The 25,842-nt window shown below is 41.9% G+C and overlaps 2 protein-coding genes across 8 annotated transcripts; both read left to right on the top strand.

The window, feature by feature from the left end:
• The first annotated feature begins 483 nt into the window (after window positions 1-483).
• BLOC1S6 (biogenesis of lysosomal organelles complex 1 subunit 6) lies at window positions 484-7,672 on the top strand. Its single transcript, XM_026121241.2, has 5 exons — window positions 484-808; window positions 1,828-1,972; window positions 3,258-3,345; window positions 4,047-4,133; window positions 4,868-7,672. Exons 1-5 carry the CDS (start codon window positions 499-501, stop codon window positions 4,985-4,987), a joined length of 750 nt encoding a protein of 249 aa, XP_025977026.2. The 5' UTR covers window positions 484-498; the 3' UTR covers window positions 4,988-7,672.
• A 4,933-nt stretch (window positions 7,673-12,605) lies between these two features.
• On the top strand, window positions 12,606-25,754 carry SQOR (sulfide quinone oxidoreductase). Of its 7 annotated transcripts, none has more exons than XM_026121239.2 (10): window positions 12,606-12,690; window positions 17,651-17,902; window positions 18,241-18,411; window positions 18,892-18,945; window positions 20,656-20,850; window positions 21,802-22,011; window positions 22,513-22,696; window positions 23,658-23,725; window positions 24,762-24,940; window positions 25,309-25,754. In XM_026121239.2, exons 2-10 carry the CDS (start codon window positions 17,669-17,671, stop codon window positions 25,364-25,366), a joined length of 1,353 nt encoding a protein of 450 aa, XP_025977024.2. In that variant the 5' UTR covers window positions 12,606-12,690; window positions 17,651-17,668; the 3' UTR covers window positions 25,367-25,754. The 7 variants fall into 7 exon arrangements, with proteins under 7 accessions (XP_025977024.2, XP_064373397.1, XP_064373396.1 ...); XM_064517327.1 differs by lacking the exon at window positions 12,606-12,690 and adding an exon at window positions 13,175-13,235; XM_064517326.1 differs by lacking the exon at window positions 12,606-12,690 and adding an exon at window positions 13,175-13,235 and having other exon boundaries at window positions 17,627-17,902.
• The last annotated feature ends 88 nt before the right edge of the window (window positions 25,755-25,842 follow it).

Below are 25,842 nucleotides of genomic sequence, written 5' to 3'. Positions count from 1 at the left end.
GAACCAAAGCTAAAAGTAGGGAGTAATTTCGACAAATTTTGGTGAGTAAAGTACAGGTATATTAAATACAGGGCAAAGTATGTCATTTAAAAAGACAACCCTGCAGTGGTTTTAACCATTTTGTTCCTTAGAAAAAGAAATGTCCTATGAAATTATGCTATGTTTATTTTTGTCTGAAAGCAGTTATTCGTCAGTGACTCAAAATCGTTGGCCACTGCTGGCTGAATTACTCCTTGCTACTTTTCTCTCCTTCTCCACCAAGGCCATGGCGCCAAAGCAGCTACTGCGCCCAGACCGGGCAAATGCAGGTGCCTGCTCACTAGGGGCCTACTCTCCCCTGTGACACCGAGCCACGCAGCTGCACCACAGCACCTCGCTCTGGGGGCACTGGGACTCAGGAGTAGCCGCTCGCAGGCTCTCAGCCTGAACCCCACAAAACCGAGGGCCGCAGCCGCCGAGCTCCGCATCAGGGGCAGCCCCCCCAGCCCAACCGCCACAATGGCGGCCCCGCGCGGCGAACGCCTTTTTTCCGGCGGCCACTGCGTCACTTCCGCATCCGGAGCGGCGGCCCTTCTAGGCAGGTTCCCTCCGGCTCGACTCTACGGTGAGGCGCCGGGGAGAGGGGCAGGTGGTGTCGTGCCGCCCTCCGCGGTGAGGGGAGTCGGCTCTCCCTCCCTCCTCCCGCGGGCTCGGCAGCCTCTGACTCTGTCAGAGCGGGCGGAAGAGGCGGCCATGAGCGTCGCGGAGCGGCCTGAGGGGATGGAGGGGGCGGCGGTGGCCGGCTCCGCCGTCCCGGGACGCTCGCTGAGTACGTGCGGGGCAGCCGGGCCCGGGAGGGGCGGCGGCGCGGGAGACAACGGTTGCTCGGGGCGGGAGCGCGAGACCAACGGTCGCCCGTGGGGGGGGGGGGGGGGCGGGAGAGCGCGAGACCAACGGTAGCTTGGGGGGGGGCGGGGGGAGCGCGAGACCAACGGTCGCCCGGGCGGCTGTGTCGGACCAACGGTCGTCCGGCGGGGGTCTGACCAACGGCCGGGTCGAGGGGGGCAACGGGCGCTCTCTTGGGCCGGAGGCGCCTGTCGGTAGCTCCCGCCGTCGGCGCGGCCCGCCGGGAGCAGCCGCGGGGTCCGGGGCTTGGCTCCGCCGCCGCTCCCGGGGGCGCCGCCCTCCGGTTCGAAGATGTTCGGCCTGGATTCACTGCGGAACAAAATGTATCTGGGCTCTCGAGGTATTTTCCCCTATGCAGTGCGGCTCCTAGCTGAAGGTGTTTGTCCTCCAGGAGTTGCATGCAAAATAAGTAACCGTAGCTTGCCCGGTGAAGCTCAGAGTGCTGCGTTAAGGGCCTGTCCTGCCAATTTGTTGGAATCCAGCATATGGTGTTTGCATAGGGTTTTGGTAGGTTTTGAGTTTGAATGACCTGTTTTGGCCTGATCTAGGTTTATTCTCTAACTCTGAGAACAAGGTGTGCATTAATGCTTAGGGTATATTTGTCATGCAGCCAAAATAACTGATACTGTTCCTCTTTTCTCAGTAGGCTGGAATACTTAGAATTCTCTTACAAGGGTGTCTTTGGAATACTCTCTTTCTTTCTTCCCATTTTGCCTGTGTGCAGATACAATGTTACTATACACCAGGAAGCTTCAGATACAAGGCTGAGGATAAGGGAGGGATAAAGAGTGGGAGGAAACAGGAAGCGCTGTTTAGTTGATAAAGTGCAAAGAACTGTAACTTCAGTGTTGAAACACTATCTTGACTTTTAAAGAGGAAAATACAGTTGTATGAGGTGAATTTTCAAATAAAAATATTCAACCTTGTTATTCTTTGGTGTAGGTTCTAGTGATGCATCTCCAGATGAAGGAGTAGTAGAAGATATGCCTATGATAGATGAGAAAGCAGTGGAGCAGCTAACTGAAGGATTAATTTCTCATTATTTGCCTGATCTTCAGCGATCAAAATTAGCACTAAAGGAACTTACGTAAGTAAACTTTTAAGAGCATCTTCTTATATGTGTGTGCTTTCTTTGCCATGTTTTTCCATATAATGTTCTAAGTATCATTAACTGGAATATAACTTACTATAGCATTTCTGTATTCTGGCTATAAAAGTCAGAATAGTTAGTGGTATTTAAGAGTATAGGAATAGTAGTAAGTATGTAAGCTGCAGTGTAACCTTTCAGTGCTTTGACTGAAGAACGTAAATCTAAAATCCACTCGGGCAAGTATAGCAGAAGACATGCAAATTTCTAAACATGTGCACTTTTGTAGTGGAAGGTCTAGTCAAAACTGCAGATATATTTTGTTTGCAGAGATGCAGTTAATATTCAGGGCAGCTTGTAGTGCAGGGGTTTTCTTTGTTTGTTGTGCTGACTTTAAGGTGTGCTACAAAAGATGTACTTAACAAATATAATTAAGGAGTTAAATAGATATGTATTTTTCATACATTGGCCTCTCATCGATAGCAGAGTAGATTATTTCAAATGCAGACTAGATCTGACATGCATGTCAAGATACCTGAAAGGGCTTTACACAGAGCCATCTTGGGTCTGCAGGTTATATTGGTTCGGGCTTCATGATACATACATGTCATTTTGCTGCTACCAAGGACAGCATGTGTTTGTAAGGAGTCTGGCCGATTCGTGTGAGATGGAACATTGTTAATGAGGCCCAAGGATCCAAGCGAGTTCTGTACAGAATTTACTTAGTCCCGCAGCATGGTGCAGAGACGACTGACGCCAGAGATAATTATTTTTCCCTTTATTCAATCACAAAGATATTTACTCCTCATTAGTCTGCAGGGTGCCTGCATTATTCAGGTATTCATCCCAGATACCTTATCATCCTGTATGAGCCCAGATAAGAGCTGAATTCATATGTACTCAACGGGGATTTTTTCAAAAAACGCTTACTGACATCTTTGTTTGAAATTGGCTAGCAATGCATAAGAGAAATCTGATACCAGGAAACATGTTTAATTTTTATATATTTATATATAAAATTATATAAATTTATTATTTATTATAATTATTTGTGTCTTTGTGATCAAAACTAAAATATATTTAAAGGGCTGGTTGAAAAAATAAATCCAAAATTACCTCTCCCAAGTTTTTGAGCGAAACCTTACAAGAGCTTGCCAGTAAGGAAATAATTGATTTGTTGTGTTAGAAATAGGTACTCTGAAAACCTTGCTTGTGCAGCATGTCTTTACGCTCCTTTTTGTCTGTTCTGTTTTACTCTGGTTTTATGCATCTTGTCTTGTTTCAGACAGAACCAAGTGGTATTACTAGAAACACTAGAGCAAGAAATTTCAAAATTCAAAGAATGTAACTCCATTCTTGATATCGATGCCTTGGTAAGTATCATGATGTTTTAGTAAATGTATACTAGTACAGGTTTTCCTGCTGAAATACCAGTAGCAACACTTGTATCACTTGCGTATTTACTTGTTCTTAACAACCTACAGGATGATTGCCTACCAGTCCAGATATTTGGGACAAATTGTTGCTAAATTGCGTGCTTCTCTCATCCCCAATTTCTATTCCACCCCTACTCTCTTCCCCTCCCCCCCCCCCCCCCAAAAAAAAATAGACAGTGAAGAACCAGTATATTTTCTTTAAATAGAAGGAGTATTAGCAAGAAGAAGCAGGCTCAGTCTGCCAGTAGTAGTATGTGCAGTTGTTCAAAACCGGTAGCCAGAGCCATATGTATGCAGTCTTTCAGTAAGACTACAACATCAGCTTGGTGTGCCTCCTCAGACTGGCAGGAAGGGTTAATAAAATATGGGTATTTGGTCATATTTTTATTCTGTTTTATTTAATGTTAATTCTGTAGCAGGTACTCTGTACACAGGTACTTTGCATACCTGTTGAGGTGTGACAATTTTCTATATTAATACATGTAACATGTAAGCTTTATATATAAACTTTAACATGTTTAATTTATTATCAAACTGTTCTGGTATCACTGTGTTCTTAATTGCTGTTTTGATATATAGCTTTATAAAGCAGCTATTCCAACTTGCCAATCACTGCTATAACTGTTATGTTTTAAAAGTTTTCAGAAGCTAAGCACTATCACAACAAGTTAGTGAATATTAGAGATGAAATGATGATGCTCCATGAGAAGACATCAAAGTTAAAAGTGAGTGGGGTAATTTTTTTTTTTTTACTTTTTAACATCGCTATTTAACTATATATTACTGACTTCTAACCTGTATTTTGGATGCACACTGAAAATTCCAAATAAAAATAGAATCTTTATTAAATCCCCCCTTAAATGTTTTTTTCCCATGTTTTCAGTAGCACTAAACCATATTTGTTTTTAAGCTTTGTTTACCTTTTCTTGTGTTTAAACAATTTATGCATCTGAACTCTTAATGATGATCTTCAGTGTCATCATCGTGTTTCTCTTTTAGATGATAACAGAATTTTGCCTTTTTGTGCCTCGTAATCCAGTCCATTCCAGCTAGTTCTCATATAGTTCGTGTGACTTTTTTTTAGATGAAACTATGTCATCATAAACATAAGAATGTTTCCTCTTTAGCATTAACAGTGGCCTAACTCGCAGACTTGATGCTGAATAGGTGATCTCTGGTTACATTCTGACAAGATTAGTCCTTCAGTCTGGCCAACAGTGGGATTTAGTGGGATTCGGGGGAATCCAGTCATATTTTCCATGTGTAGATCAAAGTGTTGCTGTTTCTGAAAGATAGAAGTGGAAGGAGGAAGAAAAATGAGCAGTTTCTGCAGCATTGCAATCATAACCAGGGCGGGTTTCAAGAAGAGAGTGTGAGAAGAACAGGAGGAATGTTGTTTGTAGTTCCAACTTACATACAGCTCTAAAACTTCTATTTTTTTGTTGTCTTTTCTATTTAGAAAAGAGCACTTAAGCTGCAACAAAAGAGGCAGAAAGAAGAACTAGAACGAGAACAGCAACGTGAGAAGGAACTTGAAAGAGAGAAGCAGTTAACAGCAAAACCTGCTAGGAGGACATGAAAGCAGAGCATGCATCAGCTTGTCCAAAATAATGATTTTTGTGTTCTCTGGAATTAAGGCAGACTTTGCTTAAAGTGGGCTGTAGTTGTTACTAGCAATCGTCTGCTGTATGGTATTCTAAATTCCAGAATGGTAATAACCAGTTGGTAAAATTCTAATTTTCCGTTTCAGCCATTCAAGTTGCCTTATTTTCTAATGCTATGCAGTTTGATATTATAGTGTAAGTTAATTTTTGATATATACATAGGAGAACTTAGGCATCACAGTTTTAATTACCTCTCCATTCATTTTTTCATCAGTTGTTCTGGTGTTTAGAATTCTGACTGAGGAATATTTTGTGACTGGCACACATGTTTTTCAGACAAAATACAGGATAGTGGTTGCTGGAGTTCAATTCTGGTCTCTGGATTTCCATGACTGCCTATTTCACTAAAGTAGCTTTGATTCTGGCAGTTGTGCTCTGTTGTTGATGCCCTGGATCACAAATACTGGCTTTTTTTGCCAGCTGGGTATACTTGGTCTTTTGCCCAACATTGTTAATAAGTAAACGCTGCAAAGCTCTACTAAGAGCAATGGTGAGAGGTCCGTATAACATTGTTACATTTGGATCCCTAGTTTTTCTTCCATTCATGCACAGTTAGTTCAGTCAGTCATCTAAAGAGCTGAAGACTATGTGAGCTCACTTGATCGCAGTAGTTTCCTATTTTTGCCATCAAGAAACTGAAGAGTAACTTAAAAGTAATTTTTGAATCATTTATCAGCTGAATTGGATGAAAATAAAAAGCAAAACACTGAGGATCCTCAGAATTGATGTGTGCACAGTACAAAGATTAATGAATTTGGGCTTCCACAAATGATTGAGTCAAACCAATGAGCTGTTGCTTCTGTAATGGTTCCACAGGAAGTGTGTGTGGCCTAGGCAGATCTCTACGGGATTGAAAGTTTTAGTTTCTTCAATTTTTGTGACAAAATAAAACACAACCAAAACTAAACAAATTCCACTGTATCTGAAATTCAGTTATCTTTAGGAAAAACTGTTGCTTCTTGCCTGCAGTGATTCAGTCTCACTTCGGCGCTATGTGAGAGGGGTTTTTTTTTGGGGGGGGGGGGGGGGGGTGTGCTGCGTGCGCGCCTGCGTGTGCTGTCCTTGCCAAGATTGATTATTAGTGTGTACTGATGATAACCGTTGGGTAGCAGTTGATACCCATTTCTCTGAATGTCATTGCTTTCTTGCAACATTTGGTGTGAATTCCCATTCAAGTGAATGTATGTGTTGTCTAGACTGATGAAAGAGCTTTAAACTCTTTTTTTCCTGCAGTCTGACCAGCTAGTAACTTTATCTCTGTTTTTTGAAAAAAGTAGTAAAGTAAGTAAGTAGTGTGTACTGGGAAATAAGGAGGAAGGTAAGCTTTGTAAAACTTTTCATTAAAAATGTATGGTAAGGTATCAGAGGGGCACAGTCAGTTTGACTTTTTGGTAACGTTTAGATGACTTGCATAGTGTACCTAGATTGCCTAGATTCTTCTGTATTATGAATTTCTAAAATCTGAATTCCCTGTTATTAATATTTGCCTCTTTTTCTCTGCAAAAGACCACCTCTAACAGGTAATAATGACATTTACAGAAACTTCTGTCCAACACACAAAGTAAACTGGGATAGTGTTTGGGGGCAGGGAAAGCAAATTAGTTGGAATAGTCTGAAGAGATGTAAAACTACTGTTACTGAAGCAGTAATAGATTAAAATTTTGCACAGATAATTTTCTTTTAAGTTGACTTATGTCCGTTAATTGCCAGCAGATTGTTGACCTGTGCTGTGGTTTGTATGTATTTCTAAAAGAAATGTACAGAATTCCTACAGTTCATTTTTGGAGCAGAATGTACATAACTAAGTATTGTTTAAATATTTTATTTTGTAATGTAATTACAAAATTAGATTCTGGAAATATAAACAGTTATTAAAAAATAAAATGAAACTAGATGCCTCAGTGAAATACTCAAATCAGAATTAATTTCCTTTGATATTTCTTGTTTTGTATTGCCTCATCTAGAATCCAGTCTAGTGTTTCTCTGTTAAGAACTGGTTTTCAAAAGTCATGGTCACTTTTACTTAAAATACAGAATTCTAAGCATCGAAATCAATACTTACACAATTGCATATTTTGGCATTTCTTTCGAGTAATTTCTAATCTAAGGAAGAAAAGCTTATAGTACTTGCTCAAAGAATCACGTACACCTATGTAAAAATGTGCTTGTTAACTTTTTTCCTAAAAATGGCAGTAAATACTGTTTTCACATGAAAAAGGAACTGATGTCAATAAAGAGCCCTTCTATCATAAGGATAAGAGGGACTGAAGATATATTGGAGAAAGTTTGGCCAGTTTACATAAGTTGTTTTTATTGTTATTGTTATTCATTCAGTGAACTGTAATTACTTCAGTCGAAATTATAATTCATCATCTAAATAGGATATTAGTCTTCCAAATGCTTCTCCTTTGTCTTAATGCATAAGAAGTAAGTGGAACACTGGATTTATTTAACTATACTGGCATCTAAATGTGTATGTTTGTATCAATATGCAAAGTTAGAGTGAGTAATTTTATTAATGTATACATTTAGTTTTGCTTAATTTTTGTAAGACTTACTAATTTATCGATTAGATAAATGTGATATTGTTAGACTCTTTCTTACTGACTTTATTCCATCCATGTGAGGAGCTATAGCTCTAGCTATCACATTTGCTTTTAAACTGTTGAGTCACAGCAGTGGAGTTAAGATATGTGCAGTAACTCTTCAAATGTTTATTTTCTAAGATTCTACAAATTTGGGGACTGTCATTGCTGACCAGGGAATCCTAGTTTCCTGTGCTTTTAACATCTCTGTCGTTATCCTGGATGCTTGATTTGGGTTCCTCTCCCACCACCATGACCATTCAGGCTCACATTATCCAACTTTTAATTCAGTGATTTCCTCCCCCCATCCCCACCCCATAGTAGTAGCTTTGCCATGCTCATAAGACAAATATTGGGATTTTTTTTTTGGAAATGGATACAAAATATTTTTCTTGTTTTCTTCTTTGTGCCATTACCTAAGTGATAATAGTATAAACCATAACATGATGGTTGTTTCTGTAGCTGCTATTTGGGATTCCAATATCTGAGAGAGCTGATTTGTTCCTAATTATCCTTCAGTAGACACTTTCTGCCACCTAATGATTGCTTCCCAGTGCTGCTGGCTACTCTTTATTTTCATTCAGAACTTAGCTTTCTAATGACCTGGCCCTGCAAGGCTCAATTTTTTAAGATGTCATTAAATCTAAATAGTTTAATTGATCTCCATTGGATTGTATGTGTGACTATGACTAAATAATAGCTAAAAAAATCTGAAGGACTGGGAGTTGGTGCGGTAAATCTGTAAGCATACAAATTTTAACTGCATAACTATTATTAGGGCTATTCATGTTAGGCAAAATGGCCAATATACACAAAATTTCTCACTAAGGCAGTACATGAAGGTAGCAATGATTTTTTTGAACCAAATTGTCAGCTTAAGTCAAAGTAAACAGTAGTTTTTGGCACAAGAATCACAACTTTCCAGTAATTTAAAGTGTGCCTGTACTTTCTCAGTCCTTAGCAAAGCAATTCATAATAAAACATCCTGCCATCACACATCTTCTGAGCAGTCCTTCGTGGTACCAGGGCAGTCAAGAACTGTGTTGTGACAAATCTAGCTATTTCAAATACTTTCTAAGTAGTCAAACTGAAACTGTTCTGAAGAAGAGCTCTACTATTGATACCTTACTGTATCACAGCAGTGCTGCTGTGGAGAATTTTAACTATTTTCTTCCAGGTAGTAGCTGTTGGCAACTACAGATCTGGAGATTATGACCAACTCCAGTCCATAATCCAAGTGTTGCTCACTAAGAGTCGTATAGCTTTAACACACAGATGTTGGCCATACTTGCCAACTCACTATTTCCTTTCCTGTTTGCTTTTGCTCTCATCTATCCATTTATCTCTTATATATCTTATGATATTAAGCCATGGGATTTAAAAATGAAAATCAAATGCCCTGCTTGGCAAACATGAACAGAAACAGAAGACAAAATCCTTAGAAAAGTTACAACAGATATATTCAGGTTTTTTATAGGCTTGCAAATTTGTGAAGCAAGTCACTTAAAACCTGATACAGAATAATTTCAAAATCTATACACATTTAAAGGCATTATAAAGCACTAGTCTCTAAAAGAGTAATGTGCAGAAGTAACTAGTTCTGCACTGTAATTCTCACTGAGATGTAAGACAAAAACATACCACTGATCTACTTTGTTCCACATATTGCAATCAAAATATATCCCAGCACTGCTTTGAAGGCAAGCAAACACTGTACCTGTAAACTAGCACCCTTGTTTATTGCCTTGATGACTAAGACTTTCTTCTGCCACCTGGGCCTCACGTAAAGAGTAACATGCTCCTGCGTAAGTATAACTTGCAGGAGTAACTACACAACAGTTAATCTGAACCCTTTGCCAACCCACCATCTGAAATCAATGTTGCAACTGAAAGCTCCACTCAAGTTGTTGGTTTTCTGGTCTTTAGAAGTGGGTAGAGAAGCATGTTGGTAAACTATGCAAGAATGTGTTTACTCTATTTGTTTTCTTTTACTACTACTCTTTTATTATACTTACAGATGCTGTGATTTAGAGTTATCCCAGCAGAAGAATATCTGAAGAGAAAATACCAGTGATGATGTGCAGGAATTACTGCTTTTCTTGTCTTCTACACCACCCAGTGGTACTACAGCTTATTTGAGATAATAGTGCTTGCTAGAAGGTAGGTGCTTTCTGCCGAGGAGTAATCCCCATGCTGGAGAGCTCTCTGTCTACACCTAGACAGACATATACACAAATAATTGGATTTAGGAAAGGGAAGTAAGGTAAAGCTCACACTGAAGATGGTAGCGGGCAAGAAGAGCCTCCCATGGCTGCAGGCACACGTTGAAATGTTCTTGGCTGGGCAGATGCAGTGCTGTGCCTGGGAAAGGGCCAGCTAGAAACAGCGAGCTCCCCTGCCTCCAGAGCCACCGTTCCTCGGAGCCTCCGCTCGAGCGAACCGGGCGGCTGCTTGGGGAAGGCTTGCTCTGCTTTTTCTTAGATTTCACCAACTTGTCCAGGTGAGGGACAGGCAGGGAGGTGGCTGTAGGTTGCATGCTCCGGGCAGTCCGAGGAAGCCTGTTGCCTGGTGAGCAGGGAGCGCTTCCCCTTGCTCCAGCGGCACCCTGGGGTGGCAGGGGCCCGAGGAGGTGTGCGGCCCTGCGGTGCACGCCCAGCCCTCGCCCAGCAGCCTCCACCTCTTCGCCCGCCCTGGCTTTGCTGGTGCAGGAGGCTGTAGGTAAGTAGCTGCTTCACATTCAGTTTATGCGTTCTGTTTCCAGGTTGTAGTTTAAGTTAATGTATTAATTTATTTATTAAAATGCAGAACATCTCTGTGAGGCACCTGTGGGGAACATATGCATGGGAAGATAGGGAAGATTAAATATTAAAAGACTTAATCCTTAAAAATATCTGTACATTTAAAAAAAAAAAAGAAAGAAAGAAACTTTCTCTTCTCACAGACAGAGATGAGAATCAGCCTCTTAGAACAAGATGGAAAAAGAGGCTGTACTTTGTCTACCCCAAGGCAGCTGAGAGCAGGAATTAAGAAAGCTCTTAGAAACGACATAAATAGTGAGTCTGCATGTTTTGAATGATATGACTGTAAACCATGATTTTCTTCTCTTTAGAGAAGTCGCTTGTATGAAAGCATTAGCAAAGACATGGTTGAGTAATGTCTAATCCACAGGTCATTTTTTGGAAGATGCTGATTGTCTGTCCTGCCAGTACATTCTGTCTGCTGTAGACTCCATGAAAGTGTAGGTGCTGGGCAGCTTTGAAAAATCGGCCTGGTAATATCCTCTGCCTCTATATGGGACTGCACTGTCATCAGAGGTGATTTTTAGTTTTTAATTGTTGCTCTAGTGTTTATTTTTTATTCCAGTTGAATAGTTTTCCTATTTCTTTGTCTATGGAAAAGGACTACTAAACTAAGGCTTAGGGCTGCTGCTTATAGGTAACCTGCCAAAGTTTAGATATTGAAGCATCCGTGGTCGCTAGGTTACAGCTATTATAGTGGTTGTGATTTTAGTTTAGATCAGCCTGAAGTGAATGAGCTATGTTAAGTGGATCCAGACAGGGCTTCTAGTCTGGTGCCAGCAGAACCTAGGTTTCGATTAGGGTTTGGTAGGGGTCCAGATTTAGGATGGGGATTAAAGTTTGTTTCAAAGCTTACAGAGGCAGGTATATTAAGTTTTCATTTTCAGATGCATGTTTAAGTGGGAAAAGGGAAAGCACAAGACTAATATTGAGAGGGGAGGAGGGAGGGGAGGATATTTCTGTGGCAATACTCATCTGTAGAATGATGTTCTGCAGATCTTCTGTGGAACTAGTATTAGATATGCCAAGTCTTATGCAAGCAACAGGGAGAAAAATAGTTTGTTTTGGTGGCTTTTTACTGGATGATTTTTTCTTTTTTAGTCTGGAGTAGCTGGTTTCATGTAGCCGTAGAAATAATTACAGAAACCTCTGTATTTAGTAGGGTATATTCTGAAAGTGTAACTTGTATCCTGTCAAAATTCATAGTATCTTTCTGACTAAACCTGTTCCCTGGTTTCATTTGTTGTGGTCTTGTGAGAAGAGCCCCTGACTGGGTATGACAGCACAGATTTACACAAGTGGAAGAGATGAGTTGTTTTAATCCGGGTGCTGAATACTGTGGCCTCATGTCCGGGGACCTCTGTACCCAGCAGGGAACGTCTGTGAGAACAGAGGTAAACTCTCAGGCTTGGCTTTATGATTATTGGCCTGCAGCTGTAAGTTGAGTCAAGCGACTGAAGCCACTTTTCTACAAATGACAGCTTAAGCTAACAAAAAGCACAAGATGTGCGGCAAGAGCAGGCTAAGAACATTATCCTGGGCGGGCCGTGAGCAGCCAACGCGCTCGTGCTGAATGAACACCGGTGCTCAGACTGCTGAGCTGAGACACACAAATTGCTCCTACTCTGGAGCACGGGATGTGATCACGGTGTGCATAGCCTGTGTGCTCCCGCAGGACAACATGCATATTACTGTTCAAATTGCCGCTCTGCGGCATGTCTCGTTCCCTTCTTCTGCTTCTCAATAGCATGCCCGGAGCATGGAGGAGCCTTGTGATATCTTCCGATTTAACCCCTCAAGGCTCGTTTCCCCATTCTTTATAGCTTTCCACAATTGCGTGTTTCTCTGAACAGTTGAACGGTTTACAGAAGCTTTGTGCCAAGAGGGGAAGGTTAAGCCTGAGAAAGAAATGGCCTGACACAGGCTTTGGATTTATGGGCTGCTTGATGTGTGTGATGAGCTGGCGTGAGTAATTCTGCCTTTACATGTAATTTTCAGCACTAGTCTTCCCATGCCTCTTTCTGACCTGACAAACATGACTCATGGCAGTGGATTAACAACTGTTACTGCTTCACGTCACCATACCGTAAATCAAAAGCCCTGTGAAGTTTTAGAGAAAAATATTTTAAGGCTTGGCTCAGCAAATGGTCTCACTTGGCTGAACAGGAGCAGGGGCTGGCAGCCCTGCTCCCTGCTTGTACTTCAGCTAGAAGGATCCTTTCTCCATAGACCGTGGTGAGTTACAGCCGATCTGGACTTTTGTGTAGGGCTAGTATTTTGGTTGACTTCTATTTTTTTAACGCTTGAGGTATTTTTGAAAAAGTACCACAATTCCAGGCTAAAGTTTGATTTGAAACAGCAAGCTGGAGGAGCAAATGGTTTGAAGATAGACGCTTAGGAAAAGGAAATTGCACAAGCCAACAGGCAAAGCTGCTACGCTGCTGAAAAATGTGTAGAGCTTTCCTTTGGGTGCTAACAGTTACAGCAACAGTGACATGCCCTTAGTAAAATCAGACAGGGGATGAAAGTTAATGCTGACTTTAGCCGGCCCGGTCACCTCCCGGAGCTGGCACAAAGCTGCCGCAGAGCCGAGCGGGCTCCAGCGCGCCCGGGGGCTGGCGCAAAGCAGCCGGGAGTCCCGGGGCCGCGGGGCCCGACCGCAGCGGGCAGCGCGGGGCCCCCGCCGAGCTCCGCTCCGCCCCGGCGCGGCGGGGCCTCCCCTCCCCTCCCCTCCCCTCCCCTCCCCTCCCCTCGGGGCTCGGCCGCCGCGCAGCAGCCAGGCGAGTGCTGGGCCGCGGGGCGGGGGGCTGCAGGGGGCTGCGGGGGGGGCGCAGGGGGGGGGGCGCAGGGGGCGCGGCCCCGCACCCTTCTGCTGGTTCCGCACCCTTCTGCTGCGCGGCGGCCGGCGGCGCTGGCGAGCCGGAGCCGCGGGCGGGTGGGGGCGGCGCGGCCGGGGCGCGTGGGCGTTCGTCGGTGGCCGGCGGCTCGGAGGTACTCGTGCCAGTCCTTGCTCCTCCTGCTAAGGCTGTTCTGGCGTTTCGTTCCGACTCTCTGCGATACGTAGTTTCACAGCTGCCCTCTGGCTGATCTGCGATACGTAGTTTCACAGCTGCCTTCTGGCTGACCTGTGAAGCAGTCGTTCTTGCACGCAGCAGGTATTCCCGAGGAGGAGAAGCGCAGTGATGCCGTGTGGCTTCGCGTCTTGCGCCTCGCCTCAGCTCGTGTTTGCGCCAGGCCCGAGCGGCGAGCGGTGCCTCGCGACGCGCTTGTGGGACATGAGCCTGCAGAGCTGGCGACAGAGCGGCTGGTACCGCTTTCTGTCCCGCGCGCTGCCCCTGGGCCTGGGGACGTGCCGAGCCGGGAGGCTTCCTCTGCTGCAGCAGTACTGCAGAGTCAGTTGTGAATTGCTTGATAGATCAGCTCCTGGATCTCATAAAGGCACGTGAGAGCAGCTTGAACTTTGCGCTTACCTTGCGATTGCCAGCATTACCTCTGACTTAGGCTGTGCGTGCGTCTGTGTCACGCCGTGCCAGGGTAGGGGCTGATTGTATTCACTTGTGGCCGCCGTTGTCCCCATGTGTGCATGGAGAGCTGCAGCCAAAGGCACCTCTCACACGTAGAGCTTCTTCATAGGCAGGTTGGTAGATAACAGCGAGAACTTTAATAAATGCCTCTCGATCCCTTTGCTGGGGTCTAGCACTGGGAGTGTAAAAAGAAGGCGACGCAAGTTCTGATGGCTTAAATTACTGCCTTAGTAATTAACTGAGCTACCTTAACTTCCTAAGTCTGTGCTCTTAATTGTGGGGTGCCGAAGTGGCTGCAGCAGGTCCAGTTCTTGTCTCCGCGCTGCGTCAGGCCGGCGGCTGCTGCAGGTACGCACGTGCCTTGCGCCGCGGTGCCGAGCGCTGCCGGAGGGGGGTCGAGCTGCTCCGCTCTGGGTTCTGCGCAGGAACCGAGGCGGTGCCTTGGCTGAGGAACACTTATCCTGTTCTGTTGGAATTTCCTGTTTTCTGGGATTGAGATTGGAATTCGTTAAAATGCACAAAGATATTAATTTGTAATGCATTACATAATAAACATCTTTTCAGCAAGGTTTTCCTTTAAATGAAAGTTTTTTAGAATCCGCTGGTAACCAGCTCACTTCCTCCACAGTGCTTGTAGCATCGTCATTCATTTGGGTTTTTTAAGAAAAATTTATTAAAGGTAGTTCTTGTGTTTGTTTTCCCAATCTCTTAAATGGGATTTAAGCCACTAATTCTGGAAAAGAGTGTTGGTTTATTTTTCTCTTTTATCTGAAAAGTCACGGTTTTCCTGATATTTGTACTAACTTAACCTGCTTACTGGCTTTCAAGTACTAAATAAAGCTGAGCTCTCCTGGTTCGTCTTAACTGTGCAGTTTCAACATACGTTTTCTTCAGTATTAATTCAAGAGAGTTATTCAAAAAGCATGCAGTATACACGGTCTGTGTTTACTGGGCACACGAATTAAATGCTTCTTTTCTGAATCTCACTCTTCTGCAAGTAGGGGGACAGTAAAAGGGGAAAGGGATTTATGAGTGGAAGTGCGGCGGCCACTGCGTAAGTCTGAAAAGAAAGTCCAAGCCGATAGGTAGCTTTGTTGGTAGAAATGCCGTTTCTCGTGAGCTTGGAGCGAGTCGCGCTGCCGCGGTGCCCCGCAAGCGCTGGCAGGGCGGACGGGGCTCTCCGCTGACAGCGCCGCGTTAAAACGAGCAGAGCTGCCTTAGACTGCGTGGGGTCCTTAGTAAGGTAAAAAAATATTGTAGACTTTACCTAAACTGGGTTGAAGGGTAACTTACTAGTCAGTACTTTAAGACTTGTATCCAGTTTTTCTTTAGGAAACTGATTTTGTGCTGTGTAATGCTAATATTGTCTGTGATGTTTTTTTGGTCCATAGATTAAAGGACACGGGAGTGAGTGTGCTCTATGTTAAAATAGTACTTGTAAAAGCTTAGCATTTTCAGCTCAACTCAGTAGATTAATCTACTAATTTTCTGCTTTTCTTTCATTCTTGTTCTGTGATTCCTCTTCCTTTATTTCGAAACTGCAGGGTCGATGTACTGTTTACTGAATCAGTCCTACAGCTGCTAACCTGGGAGTTTCACATGAAGGATTTTGATGTTTCTTTTAAAACTTCTGTCTACAAATGATGTTTCAAATTAACATTTGTTCCTGTATATTCTAAAGCAACTTGTAGGCGGGATAGTATTGCATTCAAATCTATTGGACTGCTGTTAGCAGAGGTAAATCTCGTGTGCGTGTGTGTAAGCACGCTTCCTTTGCAGTCTGTTTGGTCAGAGAGGTCAGTTGCTCTTTACTTAGTGCACTGCAGAAACTGAGGCTCGTCCTCGTAGTCTGGACGTGCTGTGTATTGTCAGCCAGACCGTGCCTGTTTTGTGTGTTCAGTAAAACCCAAACCAAAACCCCGAGCTCGTGCACTTCCGGAAGCAGATGTCCCTCCTAAAACTGTGTCGCAGAAGGAAGTTGCAGAACTTATTCTTTGCAATTCTTTCCACCTCGGAGAGAGCAGGAGACATCTCCACGCGGTAACTTATTTCTAGGGTTAGCACAACTGCTTGAACAGTCTGTCCACATCTTTAACCTGCTGTCTGCACTAGATATGTAATAAACAGCCTAACAGGAAACTGGCTTATTCTGGGGTTGCTTTTTGAGTGGGGAGGAGGTTGGGAGAAACGTCTGCATCTTGGAAGCTGCCTGTAGAACAGAGTGATTAAAAGTGTTTTTACAGGGGACACTTCCCAGATTTTCCTCCTCCTTCCCAAACCAATTGCACTTTGGGGGTAATAATGGGACTTGGCAAAGATTTGGGGTACTGGGAGGGGAGGGTTGTTAAGATAGCGTGCAAAGACGCAGAATGAATTGCTGACCTGCATCTAGCATAGCAGGGTAAAACAGAGAATTTGTGAAGTCTATTTGGTGCAATACTGCTGACCTCAGAAAATTTTCGTAACAGTATTTCTCTGAGTACCATAAATGAGTTCTATCCTTTTTAAGTGAAAAAGCTCAAATCCTTGTCTAATGATTCAAGGAATTAACCAAAGGGGGGTGGGGCAGGTAATTTAATACGTGCAGATCTTGCCGTAAGTTACTCTTTTGGGTGGTAATACTGCCTCATTCTTCATTGTGAATGCTGCAATAAGGAACTACGCTAAAGTCGGCTTATACTTGTTTTATCACTGAAAAGCTAAAAACTGATATTCAGCATGGGTAAAGAGTGGATTTATAGCAGGAAGTGATCTTGTTCCCTCCAGCAGAGGGAGGGAGGGGGACGTGTCTGCAGAGATTAACCTTGATTGGCTTCTAAATAACAGAAGTTGCACTGTGCCATGTTGTGAGCGGGAAGGCACAGCGTTCTTCACGGTTCTAGCTCGTTTGTCGGGTGACAAGGTGCAACTGTAGCTAAGCTAAGTGTGGGTTTCTGACCTTTGCGTCCAGCTACTTTGCTAATATGAATGCTAAGAGGTGACCATGAACAGAGAACTGAATCTTAATATTTTGAGTCTACTTAAAGATCCCAAATCTAGGAAGCGATAAGCTATTGTTTCATTGAACTTGGTTTGTTTTCCTGTCATGCTTAGGGCTCATTACATCTCCTGCAAGAGAGGAGATGCCCTTACTCAAAGCACTGTAAGAGCTGGCCTAATGGCATGGGCCCTGGAAGGTGGGGAGAACGGGTATGTCTGATGTGTGCGTATGCTTGTACATGTTAACATTAAAATGCAAATGTAAGGATTTATTTCCATGTCTGACACGTTATGATGAGTGGAATGGCACTCAGTATATTCACAAAACTAACTTGTTCAGTGTTTCTTATCTGCAGCATCTAACAATCCTTGTTTCCTCTTGTAACACTCCATCTCTTCAGGATTGTAATGTTACAGCCTATGTTGTAGGATCAGAAACACCTTCCTGCCAAAATAAGTGGAAAATGTTCTAATCTTTTGTTAAAATTCATTTGCCTGTATGAAATTTCAATTTATTGGTAGAGACCAGAATTGATTTTCAACTTGATTTTAATCAATTTGAAAATTATCATTTTAACAGCCACAGAGGTGTTTAGTATTATAATTCTTGTGTTGGAGACTCATTTAGCCATATAAATTAACTTAAATGCTGCCTGCTGTCATTGTAGCTGGCGCTTTTCCTTATCTTGCAGCTTGATGCTTACCGAAAGATGTCAGCGATTGGGGTAGCAGCATCCTGTTCCTGCCTCCGTCCTGGCATGTGGCTGCTGAAACCAGGCGTGCAGAAGATGAGCTCCCCTGGCTTACACACGGCAGCCAGGTGTGCTGCCAAGGATTATTACGAAGTTCTTGTGCTGGGTGGAGGCACTGGTGGAATCGCCATGAGTGCTCGCATGAAGAGGAAAGTGGGGGCAGGAAATGTGGCTGTTGTTGAGCCAAGTAAGGTAAATCTTTATTAGGTGCAAGTGTGAAGAGAATAAGCATTTTACATATGTGACCAGTCTGATCTGTTTCTGATCCCTTCCCAACCCCAAATGTTTTTAAGTGGGGAGAGAAAGACAACTTGCCAGCCTTTAGATGGCTTTGTGTGAAATTCTTTGCTCCATATTAAAGATGCATCTGTCCCTCCAGCTTTGTCTTACAAGGCTCCTGGTCATTTATGTAGATTCTTTCGTTAAGAGTAAAGTGTTAGGAGCAAATTGCTTCCTGTTTGGAGTGATGTGCCTTCATCTTAAAGTTCACTTAAACAGCTCTTAGAAGTCCATTTAAACATTTCTTTCAGACTCATTACTATCAGCCGCTCTGGACTCTGGTTGGTGCTGGTGCAAAGCAGCTGGCAACTTCTGCGCATCCAACCAAGAGTGTAATGCCTCGAGGCGTCGAATGGATCAAATCTCGAGTTACAGGGTTGGATCCAGATAAGAACTGTGTCTTGCTAGAGAATGATAAAAAGGTAGTAATGCCAGAAAAATGTTATTCCGAATCTGTTATTCTGTGTCATGAGTTGTCCGTCCACCTGCTGCAGGTCCCCGTGGAACTCTCTGATGGGGAGAGGCTGGGAAATTCACTTACTCTTATGAAAAGTACTTGATCCTAGAATCTGTTTATAATCAAAATTGTTGTGGATAACTAGGTTACAATAACATCAATTTACAACATTGTCATTGTAGTGCATTTCCCTCTTTATAGTGAACTGAACACAAAAGATGGAATAGTTTGCTCCAAACGCTTGGTTTCATGTGTAGCAAAGGTTGTGTGTATAACCCTTAATGCAGTTATCATTGTAACAATAAATTATTAGAGCTTAACTCTAGTCTACTAATACTCCCTACATCCCTTTCCCTTGTGACTGTTAAGCGTTCTTAAAAAACTTAAAACAAAACATCACCTTGAAGTAAATTTGTCTAAAATGTTTTTTTTCCTTACATAACAGATATCTTACAAGTACCTGATAATTGCCCTTGGGATCAGTCTGCATTATGAAAAGGTATTTGGTTACAGTAATCATGTTCTTACGAGTTTTAATGGTATCACGTGCCCTCATGAGTCACTTACGGTAAATGACTTATCCGTACACTTTGCTACTACAGGAAGCTGAATGCTAATACAAACAAAAGAGCCAGAAGACAGCCTGATGAATTTAGTGTGCCTCTCCATAGGTCTGGCTGTAATAACCCAAATTACTTTTGGGAAGCTCTTTTAAGATGGCTTTGTGTCTCTATGGCAATACCAGCTGATGGGGCAGCAAGCTAAATCTGGAACCGAATGCAGTCTCTAATAGTGAAACGGAGAGGTATGGTGACTGCAGTCCAAAGCATCTCTAACATAAGCAGAGACAAGGAAAATACAGCAGTTAGTAGAACCTGCCCTGCCTGAGTGATTGGCCTACTCTCCACCACCTTTCTTAGAGGGTGCACTTCAAAAGGAGCCAGCTGTGGTATCAAGCCTGTGTTTAAGTAGGCCCTGGGACCCTTCACATCCATTAGGTTTCTTGTACATGTTCTACAGTGGCACTCAAAGGAAAATGTTAATGTTAATACGGTTGTATTGAAGCAAGAATGACCTTAGCAATACGTAGGAGGAGAGAAACACAAAATATGTTTGAGCAATTTGACTCTACTGGTTTAACCTATCCAGAATATAGTGTAGTTGCTAATAATGTATTTGAGTCTCTCTTTGAATAGCTCCCAAGGCACAAGTAAACCAAGATCTGGTCTAGTTAACTATAGTCACAGCAGATAAACTCTGGTGATCAGATAAGTGGAATAAGGAATTGCACTGTGTTTAGTGACCCCCTCAGCCTTCATATAAATCTCTATACAGTACAACCTGAGAAAACTAAACTCAGTATTCCATGGAGGAAACCATGTAATACAATTAATCACTGCTACGCTGTAGTGAGATCTAGTGAGTTTGGTGAATAAAATTCAGAGTAACAGATTTATGACTTTAAAACCAAAGTGCCCATTTTAACAATAGGCATGGTTTCTCTTAACTATACCTTTACCAACAGCATACTCTCTGGTGTGGAATGTAATGTCCCAAACACATTGCAATGCAAATAACATGAACTCAGTTTTCTCACCAAAGTTCTGCAATCCTTTACTTTTGAAATGGGGACGACTGCCTTCCTCATAAACGGGTGCTCAGGCATAGCAGTAGTAGGGAAATAATTAGTGGAGACAGTTCAGCTAAAACAAAATACCTTAGGAAATACAGATGTCTGCAACTGACTACTCAAAAGTTTCGTTCACCTCAGAATTTTCATAATGCCGTTTTTATATGGTTTTCACTTACGGTGAAGTGGCACTGACTTTATGCGTTCTTACTCCGAATTTCACGCTTTAGTCTGCAAAAGCTCTGGTCTGGTTCTGTACTGAACGCTTGTGATACAGATCTTCTAGACCACTGTCATTTCAGTAAGTGCTACATCTACTAAATTCTAATGGAAATATCTTTGGTTGATTGCTAGACTTATTTTCAAAAATACCAACTAGATAGTGTATGTGGACTTTCTTTTTGCCAGAGGCCTTTTAAATAGCTATTTCTCAAGTGTGCATTTAATATTTGAAGATGAAGACAAACTTCTTGCCACCAGTGTCTTAAACTTTAATTTTACTTTCTCAGATCACAAGTCTGTATTTAATACTTAAAATTCTTGCCACCTGTATTTTAAACTTTATTTTTATTTTCTTAGATCAAAGGCTTGCCTGAGGGTTTTCAGCACCCTAAAATAGGTTCCAATTACTCAGTTCGTACAGTAGAGAAAACATGGAGGGCTTTGCAAGATTTCAAGGAAGGAAATGCCATCTTCACTTTTCCAAACACACCAGTGAAATGTGCAGGGGCTCCTCAGAAAATCATGTATTTATCAGAGGCCTATTGGAGGAAAGTAAGTATTTTACTGTTTCTGCCAATGCTTGTTCCCACAGCTAGAAGGAAGGCTTATTTTGAGCAGTTTGTGTGATCTTTAAAATTAAATGAAAACCACACAAGAGAATGTGACTCAAGATTCTTAAATGAAAGTGACTGAATTAGTATTTCTATTATTAACATATACTAATTAGTATTTCTATTATTAACATATACTAAATGCAGCTAACTGAATTGTACATAAATATTTAGCATATATTAAATATGGGAGAAACTTGTAGGATTCAGGATTCCTAAGGAATGAACTGTTTACCCTACTACCTGTGAGCCACAGATCCAATGCTGTTCTCAGCATAACTTAAAACTTTCGGAGGTACATTAAAATCACAGTGGGGGGCATTAAGTTGTTCTTGTTACTTTAAGTACTGAGTGCAATACCTCTGCTGCTGTTTGTCTTTACGCCAGCCTGCAGAGTGGCTATGCTTGTTCCATGTCATGCTCTGTCTCAGTGGGGAGTCATAGCCAGACTGCTAAAGCAAGCTTTGTGGAAACAAAAGAGCCGCCAGTGGACATGTCATGCTTCATACATGTTTAAGTTTCCTGAGCTATCTACTAGGCAAGTATCTGAGGAATGCGAAGACCTGAAGGTTTCAGAGTGCTGTGTAATTCTGAGCTGTACAAATGCTTAACCTGCATGCAGTAACGTCGCTCAGTGAATTGCAGCCACCTCTTCTCACAAGCGCTTCTGTGCCTCGCTCAGAAGAAGCGAAGATTAGCTTGTCTAGCTTCTAACGTGATCTGAAATAGCTGCATCTCCAGGGTTCTAATGTTAACACTTTATTTAATAATTGAACTGCACTAATAGTTTTATTGGCTCTTCAGTAGCATGGCACAGTTCTCAACTTTTGATGCTTCTGCTAGCTTATCACACCTTCTAGATAGAAAATGCTAATCTGATCTTTCTTTGCAGACAGGAAAACGATCCAAAGCAAACATAGTGTTCAATACTTCGCTTGGTGTCATTTTTGGTGTTAAGAAGTATGCTGATGCATTGCTTGAAATAATAAAGGAGAGGAATATTGCTGTTAACTATAGGTGCAACCTTGTTGAAGTTCGAGCAGACAAGCAGGAAGCTGTGTTTGAAAACTTGGACAAACCAGGAGTCACTGAAGTTCATCAGGTCAGGAGTTTTCAGACCTCTAGTCTGGTCCTATTTCTTTTCCTTGCATATACTGAAACATAACTACCACATTATAATAACATAATAATATTTATTGCTCCATTAGATACTGTCATTTGCCTCCTTGCAAATGTCAGTCTCTAACTTCAGCTGAAGAGTCAAAAAGCTAGGAACTAAAGTGGAGAGAAGAAAAAAAATATTTAATAAATACTGTCCAGAGTTATTTATGTCTTGTTAATATAACTGAAGAATATCTCTGGTATACGTGGCGGAAGGGAAGTTCTTGTTATGCTGGTCTTAAATGGAGTTCCCTGATAAGGTTCATGGTAATGAAGAATTGGAAAGGATGCACTTCAAATTTGAGAAAACTTGAAATTTTTCACTCTGTATACTTGTTAAAAAAAAAAAAAAACTCTTCACAATGTTCTCATTGCCTTATATCAACATAGGTATGATTAGCTCTGATAAACTATTCATGTAGCACCTTTACTTTCTGCCTAGTATGAAATGCTTCATGTCACACCCCCAATGGGGCCACCTGATGTACTGATCAGCAGTCCTGTCTCGGATGAAATTGGCTGGGTAGATGTAGATAAGGAAACTCTACAACATAAAAAGTATCCTAATGTATTTGGTATTGGAGACTGCACCAACCTTCCAACATCAAAAACTGCTGCAGCTATAGGTAACAGGGTGTGTTTGTGTGTGTGTGTTCCTGTGTGTGTGTAATGAAAAGGGTGGGAGCGGCAGTATGCTTCTTTTATACCAGACAGATTAAATACTGTTTAGTTTGTTACTCTGAGGTCTAGACTTCAATTCTTTCCACCTTTCAAAAAGACCTAAGTCTCCCGGGCCAACTTACGTAGCACAGTTAGCTAGGTACCACCACACTGATACTATTAATCCACAGTTATAGTGGTCTTCTAAATGACTCACATTTGAACTACTTCTAGCAATTCTGTGAACACAGAGAAACATAAAGTGAATGTAATATTCTCACATTCCTTCGTTATTCAGTAAGAAAACTTTCTGCTGTATCTTAGAAGCTCACACATATATGTCAGCTAACTGATAAGTCACTACTGAAGAATCACGTGTTTTGTACTCGTTGCCATAGGATGCAGTATAAAAACACTTTAGGCATATTGTATCAGAACTAAAAAGCAATGTAAAAGATAAGGCTGACCATGTGTGCGCATGCATACAGAAAGGCCATAGCCTGTTTGGTTTATTACTGGTGTAACTCAAAGAATAGTATATTCAGCTATTCCAGCAAATGAGGCTGGAGTACTTCCCTTGCAGCAGTAAAAATCAAACAAAACAAATGAAACTTCAATGCTTAGTGTTTGGGAAGACTGAGCAAGCATAATTTGGCATAGCAGAATACCTGCTAAAAATACATAGCTCAAGTTTTGTTAAGCCTTCGCATGGTAGAAACAATAAGGCCAAAGCATTATTCCAATATGGAATTTTCCATATCTGATTCTTACCTGGGACTGTAAAATTCACAAATGGATTTGAATTATAAGTTCAATTACAGCTGAATTAACAACACACCCAGCTACTATTGTTTGCTCTAGTGCTGACAGTAATTACTGCCTGTAGCAAAGCCTTAATACGATTGTTTTTATCTTTCTTCTATGTAGCTGCCCAGTCTGGAGTGCTTGATAAAACTATTTCCATGGTAATGAAGAACCAATTACCAACTAAAAAGGTACTTAACTTTTTCCTAAGAGAAGATTTTTATCTTGAGTATTTTCTCCACTCTTATGTGGGAAGTCTTGCTTAACAAGAAGCTAAAGCAGTGTAAAGTGTACAGAAAGGGCTTTGTGTCAGGAATGTGGGTGCCAAAGAACTGGCTAAATACTGTATGTCATAACAGTCACTTAGTTGCGTAATTCATATTCTTGATACTGTCTTTAAAAATACCTTCAATTTAATTCATTGACTTCTGAGTTCTCTGCCAACTTAAATGTGTATCTCTTTCTGGAAAGGAAAGGCTGATTAGGCTGGATTTTTCAACAATACAAGTGGCTTTTATTCAGAGTTTTGCTGTTGATTGACTGCTATGCTCCATTCTCTGGGGGAAAGATTGCAAATATTACAGATCCGTGCTACATTCAACTTGCTTCCCCTGCGTAGAACCTTTCATCTACAGAGCAGCTAAATGGAAGTGGCAGGGTCTGGTTTCGTTTGTGCTACTGAAGCTGTCGTGCCTGTGACTACGTATAATTTCTCTTTAAGAGACAGCTCTCATTTTACGTATGGCTTCTGAATGAATTTTCCTGAGAATACTAACCTGAGTATCACAGTCCATACTGCTGTGATCCTCTGGAAGTTCTTATGACTATATTCAAGATTCTGTCTATATACCATCTATTAAAGCCAGCACCAGCTCATCCTAGTTTACTAGTCACCTATTCTGCTGGTTACAATAATACCTGGCAATTAATGAGACCAATCCCTATTGTTCTAGGTCGGTACTAATATAAGCAGTGTTCCTAGCAAATGCACAACCTGCATTTGACAGACAATGTTTTAATATGGTTATTATGCCATAAGTGGCCTAGCAGTCCCCCAAACTTGCTGGTATTAACACTATACTTTTTTTTTTTTTTTTGGAGCGGTGTACTAACGTAGAAATCTCCTAGAAACTGGCTCTGAAATATGAATGCTAGTCATGTAGCTTGCAGTATTTCAGCGTGCAGACTTTACTCAGAATAATTAGGTGGGTATATTCTTCATTGCAGTACGATGGATATACTTCCTGCCCACTGGTCACAAACTATAACAAGGTGATTCTAGCAGAGTTTGACTACAATGCTCAGCCACTGGAGACATTTCCCATTGACCAGAGCAAGGAGAGGGTAACCATGTACCATATGAAAGCTGATATGATGCCGCTTCTTTATTGGAACGCATTACTCAAGTAAGTATTTAAAGTCTGAGCAGGCATAGCTGCTGTGATAATTCATTCAGAACAAAGCCAGGTACAGATGTGTGTTCTGACTTAAAACTCCTTGTTAGAAAAGAAGTAGTTGCACTGTGAACTGTGTGCTGCAAATCTAGCAGCCGAAGTGTGCCCTTAATCCTGGACTTCCTGAGGATTCTGGGCACTTTGCTAATAAAAAGGGTTTGTGGAAGGAGAAGAGGGTTGGCTTACACAGAAGAGTGCCCCTAGCCTAATTTGCAACAACAGAACTGAAGCAAAGATTATTCTTCAAAACAAGCCAAGAAAGCCCCACTTTGACAGTATGTGCATATGTAACCTGATGAAACAATTCTTTGCTTTTCTAGGGGCTACTGGGGAGGACCAGCTCCTTTCAGGAAGCTAATGCATCTGGGCTTAAAGTAACTGCTAGTTCTTGATGCTGGTCAACACTTTTGAAGAGAAAGGACTGGTCTCTAAATGGATCAATATCTATCCTTCCTCTTGGTCTACTTTCCAGTTGACTGATTTTTTTTTTTTTTCAGTCATGGCTTTGTTTCATTCATTTTCCCCTATTAGGGATTAAGCCTTGCTGTTTTCTCCCCCCTCTGCTACTTAGACCAATGCCTTAAGATGCTTTCATACACACAGTTTGAACTGAAGTGTGAACTTGCCTTAAGCTATAGGACACTACTGAAATCTGCTACCATGATTAACCTTAAACCTGTTGTGTTTACATACTCATGACTCTAAGAGATGTAGCCTGTAATCAATATGTGCACTGGATTTAACAGAATAAATCACTGTCAGTAAAGTGGTCTAAAAATTCTTTTGTTCTTTCATTTTGAAGTATGAGCTAAATCAATCTTAACTTCTTCAGCAAGAAACATGGTTGCTGTCTA

This window comes from Dromaius novaehollandiae, chromosome 10 (assembly GCF_036370855.1).
Source record: "Dromaius novaehollandiae isolate bDroNov1 chromosome 10, bDroNov1.hap1, whole genome shotgun sequence".
In the NCBI taxonomy this organism is placed as follows: domain Eukaryota; kingdom Metazoa; phylum Chordata; class Aves; order Casuariiformes; family Dromaiidae; genus Dromaius; species Dromaius novaehollandiae.
The sequence above is the reverse complement of the archived record's forward strand: the minus strand, read 5'-3'. Positions and strand labels throughout refer to the sequence as shown.